At 40.1% G+C, this 11125-nt stretch overlaps 1 protein-coding gene across 1 annotated transcript; it reads right to left on the bottom strand.

Annotated features, from left to right (window-relative positions):
- Positions 1-1091: 1091 nt before the first annotated feature.
- On the bottom strand, positions 1092-1460 carry FAM237B (family with sequence similarity 237 member B). The gene has a single exon (XM_077809417.1). It carries the CDS (start codon positions 1458-1460, stop codon positions 1092-1094), a length of 369 nt encoding a protein of 122 aa, XP_077665543.1.
- Positions 1461-11125: the final 9665 nt, after the last annotated feature.

Raw genomic sequence — 11125 nt, 5'->3', positions numbered from 1 at the left:
AACTTATCAATTATCAAGTGCTTGTTCAGCATAAAACAAAATCTCAAAACCCATCAAAGGAACAATGCTCAATAAGCAGCTACAGTACAGGCTGTGCTTTTGACAAGCAGGCTCTTTTCCTTCAGTTTGATGTCATCTTGCTAAGGTATCTTCAATTTTCTCCCATTTTGGCCTAAAACTGATGTTTTGAGAAGTCTGACCCTGCAAGATTAGAAAAGAGAGCTAGTTATTATCCTAGCAATCTGTTTAGGAAGGCTAGGGTTATGTGATATCTTTTATCTTGGTCTATTCATTTTGTGTGTCATGTTCAATCTCAATTCTTTGCCACTATAAAAAAAAAATCTACTGGGGTTATATTACTCTGGGGCAAAGCTATCTCTGGGGATTGGTTAATAAGATATAGAGCTGGTCATCCAGAGGCTGCCAGTTCAAATCTCCCCCAAAAGCAAGAGTGACCAGTGAATTTGTTACCATTTGGTGGTTCTCAGTGGCCAGGTGTCCATGTTACAAAAATGAGCACTAATAGTATGTGTCAGTGGGAAGGATATGACTTGAATGGACAGGGAATCTGAACCTCTCCGAGAGATCATTTCTCCAGGTCAGAGGTGAAGCATAATTGCTATGAAGATGTCACTGTTGCTATTTCTTTTACATCTGTTCTGTGAATAAACAGAGGAATTCAGTCTCCAACCTTGTTAGTTTGGCACGATGAGCTTTTATGAGCACTAAATTCACACAGACACTTTTAAGAAAAACCTTGGTAAAAATATAATAGCTAATATATAGCCCAATTTGCCTTGAACAGAGCACATAGTAGGGTTATATGGACATATATGATCTAGCACAATCTGAACAACACACACAATTCTTCAAAATTTGATGCACTGTAGATGTAAAAGGAGAGGAAGATGTAAATTATTATTAAAATGGCTTTGAAAAACATTTGATAAAGAAAGATGGGCAGAAAACTAGAAATTATTGTGTTGAGTTGTCTGAAAAATAGACCGTTGAAGGATGGAACAATATTATGGCTTTAATAGCTTGTATTTAGTTGGTTAGTATTGTACATTAAAGTTACCTTGTGAGGTTCTCTATGGGTATGTGGAAAAATAATTGGGAGATAGTAACTGTCTTCTGCCCATTCCATGGGACCTTGAAAGCACACAGTCGACATACATATCCCAGAAGTTCTGGGCTAAGTCATTGAAGAGTTCGTTATGCTTGGCCTTAGGTGATTCTTTTAGGAACATCATGAAATCCCAGAGAGCAATGATAGCATCTGCTACCCTGAGTTTCTTCATTTCCACCAGCCTGTGAGAGGAGATCTCCCAGCAGTGATGGTCAATCTCACCCAGGCTTCCAGGAGGTTCTTTCTGATATTCTGGATTGGCATAAACCAAATTCACTATCAATATACAGCCCAATTGAAGGTACCACCTTCTTCTACACACAGAGTCCATGCTTCACACTAAAAAGAAAGGACATAAAAACAATAGTGACTTTGCCCTTCTCTAATCCTTTCTCACATAACTTTAAAAGCTATCCCTGAGATGATTTATGAATTGTGGTCATGCATAACACTTAACATTTATATAGCACTTTTCATTTCCAAAGCACTAGTATAAACATTAATATGCTTTACAATATGCTTGCAAAGCAGCTAATATCATAAACTCCATTTCACAGATGGAAAAATTGAGATAAAAACATTCAGTGACTTGCCAATAGTCATAGACTAAGTTGGCTTCAGAGCTGATCTTAGAACACAGGAGCTCCCATCTACCACTCCTGTGTTTAGACTACCCTGCCTCTCTGCTAGTTATTCAATTATTAGTAGAGATTTAAAGAATTATAACATTCGTGTTTAAAATTATTGCAATCAAGTATCAGGATTATAAACAATCTGCACTACTGGAAGTTCTGGCAGTTCCGATTCAGACTGGCAGTACCAGGGCAAAGAGTAGACTGTTGCACACGAGTGAGTAAGTGTATGCACAGAATGAGCCTTTCCAGCCATAACAGAGGAAAGAGTAAATCCAAGGCTGTCTTCTTTCAGTATTGCATAGAAATTAAGCAAACATTTATTATAGCTTTTCTAACGTGTATGCATGAAATATTAGCTATCTAGAGAGAGCAGAATGGGAGAGGCAAAGAGTAGCAACCCTACAGTCATAATGAAAAGTCAGACATGACAGTATACAGCCATTGTGAGCTGATCTACACTAGGAAAATTCTGACCTGAAATTCTCGATGGATGCAGCTCTATCTGCTCAGAATAACTACTTATGATAAACCATCTGTTCCATCTTGTATTTAGCTGTGACACTGAGTACATTTCCCAGACCTGCAGAAGAGCTCTGTGTAGCTCAAAAGCTAGTCTCTCTTCACCAACAGAAGTTGGTCCAGTACCTTGTCTCTCAGAACAGGGTTAGATAGCACAATGGTTGAAACACCTGAGCTCTCTCTGCCCTATAGCTTCCACTATTGTTACCATTGACTGAGCTGCACTGATGGAAAATTACAGGTCTGGATTTTATCACTGAAGACATATGTAAGAAAGCAGCTGAGATGAAAGCTGGGAGATGAAAGAGCCGGAGCCATGATGTACCTTGTAAGTAGGAAGAACACTGTTGATTTGTTTCAGTACATAATATTTGTTTCTGTGTCTTTAATTTTTAATTATTATTCAAATCCAAATGAAGCACACTTTAAAAAGAAATCTAGTTCACTGTGATGAAACTTTTATTTTAATTCAACAACTATTCTCCTCAGCGTCCATATATTGCCAGTGCATGAACACAGGTGGAATAAAATGATTTGCACAGACCAAGTTAATTATGTCTTATTGGCCTAATCCAAATCTCATTGAAGTCAATGAAAGCCTTTCACCTTTTTTGACAGAATAGGTCGTCTCTCCCCAAGGTTTAGCGCCATCTCCTCTATTTGAACCCAAGAGTCACATGCCTCAGAACCTTAACACGAAGTATAGGAAAACACCAATGTGCAGTGAAGTGTATTAAATGGCTATTGTTGTTTCAGGGATATACAAACTGTTAACTGTGCAACCGCTTGGGAAACAATTAGCATTCAGTCAAGAGAATCTTATTATTCGTCTACTGACTGCCTGAAGAGGTCACTCTCTCAAATGCTGCTAGCCTACTCACAACACAGGCAGATCTGCAGGCTGGAGTTAAGGTTGAACTCTTCATTATGTCTCTGCAGAGTAAACTTACACTGTCATGATTTGGATGACCCAGTAATTAAACATGTCCGTAAGAGCAGTGTCTTGGAAGAGCCCTTCATTGTAGTTTTCAAACGCCCGTGGGGAGACAGCAGATTTGTTTTCTATTTCCAGCGCTGTCACAGACTTGCTATGTGACCTTGGGTAAGTCACAACCTAAGCTGAGCCTCTTTTTTTAACTATCTCTATATAATACGGGGATAATAATATGAAGCTACTTTACAGGATTGTGAGAAGAATTAATGTTGTTAAAGCAATTTGCAAGCCTTGCAGAAAGGCTCAGAATTGTGATTATATCCAGTGATTAGATTGATCATTTTAGAGTCGGAAGGCAACACCAGCTTCTTCTCTTGGAGAGTGTCTTGGCCCAGAATGCAACTTTGTCACTGATTTCCAAGTCCCAGGCACCAGCGTTAAGCACCAGCTAGTTAACACTTGGAACACAGCAGCCCAGGATGGCTTCAGCTGTGGCACCAAAAAGAAACGTTTGAAAAGAAGCAAAAGACTGTGAGAAGTGTCTCAAACCCAGCAGCAGCAATAGGATTGGCAAAGCGTCCCAAAACCATTATCCAACTTTTAGCTCTGAGGCAGGTATCATCTACGCTATCCCTGTTCTGTGCTCACTGTCCTTTAGCTGGTTTTTTTTAGCCCCTCCTCTCACTATGTCAGCAGGCTAAGCGGAGTAGAGATACATAAACAAGACTGAGGAAAAAGACAGATGACAGTAAAGATTCAAAAACATTCCCCCTCATTTGGTATCTCACCTAAATGCCACCCTGCAGATTTATCTGTCACAGCATTTATAACCACACTTTTCACCGCAGTCAGATACTCTCTTACCAATTCTCAAAATAAAAACAGCAAAGAAGTATGTGAACTACCAACTTTCAGAGGTGTCATGTAAATACAAAATAGTGATTTGGGCCAAAGAAAGTTTTACACTGGGTCCCAGGAATTTGTTGTGTCTCCCAACTGGGTTTCCAACCAGAATAATTTTGTGAGCCAATAATAATAATAGTAATACAAGGTTTTTCAAAGTGCTGGTAACCAGTCCTTTATTCACCCTCACTACATGTATATGAGCTAGATAACAACTAATATTTTGAATCTAATTCTGTTCTAAACCTTTCCTTTTTATCTATGGTTAAAGGTCAGTTGGTTATACCTTCTTCTGCAGAGTAACATTTTGAAAACATGTGTTCAAGTTTCTCTGCATATTTGTTCTTGCCTGTATTATTAGAAAAAATTATTCAGTAAAACAGGAAAGAAATTATGTATCTTCCTTACTTTCATTTCACTGGTACAGTAAGGATATGTAAGTGCCTTGGTTATGAAGCAGTAAAACAGGAGCTTTGAAGTCACCACTGATTTTTATCAGCTGCCAAAAGCAGAAAACAAAAATTACAAAAGTCAATTGCCATCTGAACCCCCGAACCAGAAGCAAACCCTAGAACAGCTCCTGAGTGGGACTTGACAAGTCATGAGCTAACGACTGCCACTATTTAGCGCAGGACAGATTAGTTTCACAAAGGCAATAATGTAAGTAACAAAGTGAAATACTTACAGGGATACTGTGGTGTGAGTAAATACTCTACCCCGTGAAACACTAGGGATCAGCCACTTGTAGAAAAGGAAATAAAGTCCTGAACTGACTGCTCGAGTCCAGTAGACTGAAGAGGCTGCTGCTCTAGGGAAGTTGGAATTGCACTGCACAGAGCCTAGGAAGATACTGACACTGACAAAGCAGCAACAGCATTAACTCGAGCCAGTGGAAAAGGAGAGGACAGGGGGCTATTGATCTGAAAGTCCCACCCCTATCGACATCACCTTCTCTGAGTCAATCTCACCCAAGTCCCTGTCTGTCCCCTTGTCCCATTCAGAATGTGTGTATAAGTTGGGGGTGGAGACGGACAGAGACAGAGGTGCAAACTAAAAATGTAAGAAGTCACATCTCTCGAAATCATGAATGTGCTCAAAGGCTCCCACCCTCAACACAAACTTCAACCTGCCAAGATAGTTTCAGTACTGCTGTCCCCCAGTCCCCTAGATAGATTCTGCCCTGTCCTGTGTTCCCAGTGTAAGGACAAGACATTTTAAAGTGTCACACTTCCCTGTTATCCGAGATCATCAGAAAAGTTACTGCTTTCCCTACTCATCCTCCACGTTAGGGTGTTAACTTCTTATCCTACCCGTAATTCAGCCCCAATCATTGTATAAATCTAAGTTTTCATGGAAACACACCTTTTTAATGCACCCTCGACTATCCTGTATGTATGCACGCACACACACACAAAACAAGGAGAGCCTTCAAATGTATGGAAAATGGGCTTTTTACCTGGGACACAGATGCCATATCAGGTTCCAGTAGGAAATTTCCTGATTTGAGATTAATTTTTAGAGAGATTCCCTGATTTGGGGATAATTTTACAGCACTTTTAAAAGTCTCTAGTGTCTTCCTCTAGTAATTTAAATTATTTTCTGTGTCTCATTCAAAGGGATATTTACAACCTCATTTTCACTGGTACTTTACCACAGCCCCTGAAGCCACTCCAGAAAATTGGAGCAGAAACTAGTGCTGCGGGCACAGAACAAATGCACACGTTTATATTGCACATGTAGCAGGGGGAAGCAAACCATCTACCCCAGTTTTTAATTAATCCTTTTTGCTTTTGCTTTTGTTTCTTTACTAGTAATAACTTTTTGCCCCAAGGAAAAGTTGGTTGATTTATTTTATAATAACTAATAAACATTTTTCACATTAAATATTTTGTCTTCTATATTCCCTTCTGTTGCTATGCCCACTACAGAATAGTCAGAGTAGAGAAAAGGTTTGACTCACATGTGCATTTGAAAGTATTCCATATCCTTAGCGGGAGGAGAGACTTCTGAAGCTTACACTTTGTATTGGATCTTCTGACATGAGTCACGGCTCTTAGCTCATACGACCACTGCAGCATGCATAACACAGGCCACGTTGTGTTCATAAAGACATTGTAGTAATTGTCATAAAAGTAGAGGAGGCCGGGGCAGGAAATCAGCTTCTGCATCACTCAAAACAGGCAGTGTGACTGTGCAGCCAACGAAGGAGACTACACACATAGTAATCTTTTAGGGAGGCAAATGCTCTTCCCATCCCCCATCCCACCATACTTAAAACTTTGAGTACTTCCCTGTCCCTTTCAGCGGGAAGGATTCTACTGGATTCTTTTTGTTTAGTTCTATCTGCAATCCCAACAGATAACCTTATTAAAGGAGATACAGATTCTATTTCCAGCTCTGTTGTGGCCTTCCTGTGTGACTATGTGCAAGTCACATAATGATGCCCTAGTCTCCACATTAGTAATGTGAGGGTAACATTATCTTAACTCACAGGAAGGTTGTGAAGTTCAACTCATTAATGTCTGTAAAGTGCTTTGAGCTCTTTGGATGGAAGACACGTTGTTAATGCAAAGTGTTGTTGTTTCAGGTGTCCCTAAGTCCATTCCTGCAGTCACATTACTTTTCACAAGCTTGTGACCCTCTTCCTCCCCACAACTCTTAACGTTGCTGAGGCATTTTTAGTCTGCAAGTATTACATTATGTTTGTGCACTTAAAGATGGAGCAGTAGGACAAGAGCACTGGCTATTTATTCTTGGACAGAGCCAGGCAGAATGAGCTGGACAACTGGGAGAACAGTCAACAGAACCCCAAGCAGAGAAGCCTCAGCTGCAGGAGTTGGCAGAGGAGTTGAACATGCTGTTCTTCCACACCATGGAAACACCTTAAGAAGATGCGGGTGAGGACATTTGCAGCTGAAAGTGTGAGAAAGACAGGGCAGAGAGAAGGGAGAGAAGCTAAGAAAAGGACAAAATGGGTATGTAGAGAATGAGGACAGAAGAATGGTGGAGGAGAGAAGGGGGAGTCATAATTGAGTCAATGTGTATAATAGGTAGATCTCCTGTGGTTTTTATGCAGCACAATAAATGTGATAATAAAAGCTTCTTCCCTATGGGCCATGGGCTGCACTGAGTGAGGGCCAAATACCAGTCCAACTGAAGTCAATGGAAAACCCTCAGTATGCTGGCTTCTTGAGTCCCAAGTTCAAATCCTGTCTATGGTCACTGGTGAAAATGAATTTGGAGATGGCTTTTTCCAGTTGCGTACATCTTTTAAAACAGTTCCACCACAGACAGTTTCTTAAGAGAGTTCCTGAAGTATTGTTGCACGTGCATTGTCTGAGTTCTCTGAGGGAATGATACTTCAAGCCAAACTATTAGACCTTCACTTTCATAGGCACTAATTTCACCCACAAGTTTTTAACAACCAGTAACAGCTTCCTCTTTTGAGCCCAGTATTATAAAGCTGTCATAAATATAAAGGGAAGGGTAAACCCCTTTGAAATCCCTCCTGGCCAGGGGAAAGCTCCTCTCACCTGTAAAGGGTTAAGAAGCTAAAGGTAACCTCGCTGGCACCTGACCAAAATGACCAATGAGGAGACAAGATACTTTCAAAAGCTGGGAGAAGGGAGAGAAACAAAGGGTCTCCGTCTGTCTATATGCTGTTTCTGCCCGGGATAGACCAGGAATGGAGTCTTAGAACTTTTAGTAAGTAATCTAGCTAGGTATGTGTTAGATTATGATTTCTTTAAATGGCTGAGAAAAGAATTGTGCTGAATAGAATAACTATTTCTGTCTGTGTATCTTTTTTGTAACTTAAGGTTTTGCCTAGAGGGGTTCTCTATGTTTTGAATCTAATTACCCTGTAAGGTATCTACCATCCTGATTTTACAGAGGTGATTTCTTTACTTCTATTTACTTCTATTTCTATTAAAAGTCTTCTTGTAAGAAAACTGAATGCTTTTTCATTGTTCTCAGATCCAAGGGTTTGGGTCTGTGGTCACCTATGCAAATTGGTGAGGCTTTTTATCCAACATTTCCCAGGAAAGGGGGGGTGCAAGTGTTGGGAGGATTGTTCATTGTTCTTAGGATCCAAGGGTCTGGGTCTGTAGTCACCTAGGCAAATTGGTGAGGCTTTTTACCAAACCTTGTCCAGGAAGTGGGGTGCAAGGGTTTGGGAAGTATTTTGGGGGGAAAGACGTTTCCAAACAGCTCTTCCCCAGTAACCAGTATTTGTCTGGTGGTGGTAGCGGCCAATCCAAGGACAAAGGGTGGAATATTTTGTACCTTGGGGAAGTTTTGACCTAAGCTAGTAAAGATAAGCGTAGGAGGTTTTTCATGCAGGTCCCCACATCTGTACCCTAGCGTTCAGAGTGGGGAAGGAACCTTGACAAAAGCATTTTACACCATAGGTACTATTCAGCTCTATTAACTAACCAAAACAAAGGTATTCTGGATTTCACCTGCTTGCCGGCTGTTCAGAGATGAGCAAATTATTAAAGAAGCTGTTCTAGGGAGTCTAGTAGAAGGAAGTTGTTCAAGGCTCTAAACTGGCAAGGTCCATGCTGCCTTGGACAGCCACAGCCCTGCACTTGAGAAAAATGCCATAGAATTTTAAATGATTACTGGTGAAAGACATCTGCCATCTGAAAGACAGCTCTTCCAACACAGTTGCCTCCAACACCATGCTGGCAGAGTGGCTCACTAAAGAATTACAAAAAGATCCACTTACTGAAACACCAAAACCTCTTCTTGCAGCATCTGCTTTTCCTTGAAGTCTTTCATCCAGGTAATATGCCAATCGAACTCTGCATAGTTTGTGAGATCTGGCAAAATCACAGCATAAGATTCTATAGGTGCAAGATACATGCCCTGCTCAATCTTGGATGATGTCAGGTAGATCTAACTTTCTAAACTATATCTGTTCTCTTCTTGAATCTGAGTCTCTGGCACAGCTGTCACCCAATAGATTAAGACCATAATTCAAGTCATTCCATTTTTACAAATGCTACTTTATATAGGTGTGACATTGCACTCCATATGTTTTATGGAAATATGCTTATGAGTGTGAATATGATGTTACTGAAATATGCATTATGTGAAAGGTCTCTTGTAAGGTATCATTACAAAGCTTATAATCTATTGAGTGTGTTCATCCTATTTGTATGCATGTATAATTCTTGTATCTGAAGCTAGAAATATGAAGTATAACTTTGAGGTCCTAATGTAATTATGCAAAGTGTGGGCCATTAATGGTGGCTTAAAATCTAGATGGCTCCCATTGACTAGGACAATTAGTTGTAAATGGTTTATTCACCTGCAAGCCTTCCTGTGTAGTGTAGGCCAGCCCAGGAAGAATGGAGGCTGGGGTCTCATAGGACATGTGACCATGTCACATGATACTGGAATCCATCTTAAATCTGGTACTTTTCCATTTAGAAGGAGGGGTGGGGACCCAGGGAGACAAAAGATTCCCGCCAGGTGCCAAAGCTATAAAAGGGGGTGGAACAGAACAAAGGAGGAGGCCAGTTATGAGACCATCCCTGCTTTCCACCTAAGATGTCTGCTGGAACTAACAAGGACTGTACCAGGAAAAAGGACTGGGCCAGACTAGGAAGGAGTCTAGTCTGTGAAGGAAGCTTATTGGAACATCTCTGAGGGTGAGATTTTACCTGTAAACGTTTCTTAATGTATTAGGCTTAGACTTGCGTGTTTTTGCTTTATTTTTCTTGGTGACTTATTTTGTTCTGTCTGTTATTACTTGAAACCACTTAAATCCTACTTTTTATACTTAATAAAATCACTTTTGTTCATTAATTAACCCAGAGTAAGTGATTAATACCTGGGGGAGCAAACAGCTATGCTTATCTTTCTATCAGTGTTATAGAGGGCAGACAATTTATGAGTTCACCCTGTATAAACTTTATATAGAGTAAAACTGATTTATTTCATGTTTGGATCCCATTGGGAACTAGGTGTCTGGGTGCTTGAGATAGAAGACCTGCTGAGTAGTTTTTGGTTAAAAATCTGCAGCTTTGGGGGCATGCCCAGACCTGGGTCTGTGTTGTAGCAGGCTAGCGTGTCTGGATCAACAAGGCAGGGTTCTGGAATCCCAAACTTTGGCAGGGAAAATGGGCTCAGAGGTAATCTCAGCATGTCAGGTGACAGTCCCAAGGGGATCTCTGTGACCAAACCCATCACCATAGGCTTTTAGATATTAATAATAATTTATAGAGCACCATAGCATATGCAACCTTGTTAGGGTATAAAATAAGCTGGATAATGAAGAGTCTCTGTGCCAGAGAACTTTCTGTCTCTAAAGGCAAGATCTGAAAAAGAATACAAGTATATAGTAAGACTTGTTCTTAGAATTTCAGAATATGCATTGGTGAAATATGATAGGAGCCATGGTCTGTTTTTATGTGAAAATGTGATCAAACCACTGTCATCAAAACTAGTTATACAATACTAGAGACACAAATCCAAATGTGCTTTGAAACTGATGATACTCAAAAAAACTCTAGCTGTCTACTGACAGCCTTTAAAGCATTAGTAGAGGGACTATTATTTCCTTTGCATCTAAGAGGTAAAAAGAACCTAACTGGGCCAAAATAGATATATGAAGAAATACAGCCAGAGGATGAGTATACAGTGACTTGATGTGAACCTATCACTGAGCTTTTTGAAGAATCAGTGAGCTTTCTGAAGAATTAAAAGAAGCAAAATCCACTAGGTGCCCATCTCATCTTCAGGTGCTTAAATACCTTTGAAAATCTGATTTAAGAAGCCCAATCCAATGGCCACTGAAGTTAACAGAAAGGCTTCTATTTACTTAAATGGGCGTTGACTTAGGCCCTAAATCAATTTTTCATTTTACATTTAATACTTTCATTCATTTTATTACCTAGTCTCAACTTTTCTCTTTCCATATGATTTCTTAGCATAGTATTATACGCTCTTCTTTAACCCTAAAATCAGACCTTTCCAGAACAGCATCTATGGAATTAG

This window comes from Eretmochelys imbricata, chromosome 2 (genome assembly GCF_965152235.1).
Source record: "Eretmochelys imbricata isolate rEreImb1 chromosome 2, rEreImb1.hap1, whole genome shotgun sequence".
Classification (NCBI taxonomy): domain Eukaryota; kingdom Metazoa; phylum Chordata; order Testudines; family Cheloniidae; genus Eretmochelys; species Eretmochelys imbricata.
The sequence above is the reverse complement of the archived record's forward strand: the minus strand, read 5'-3'. Positions and strand labels throughout refer to the sequence as shown.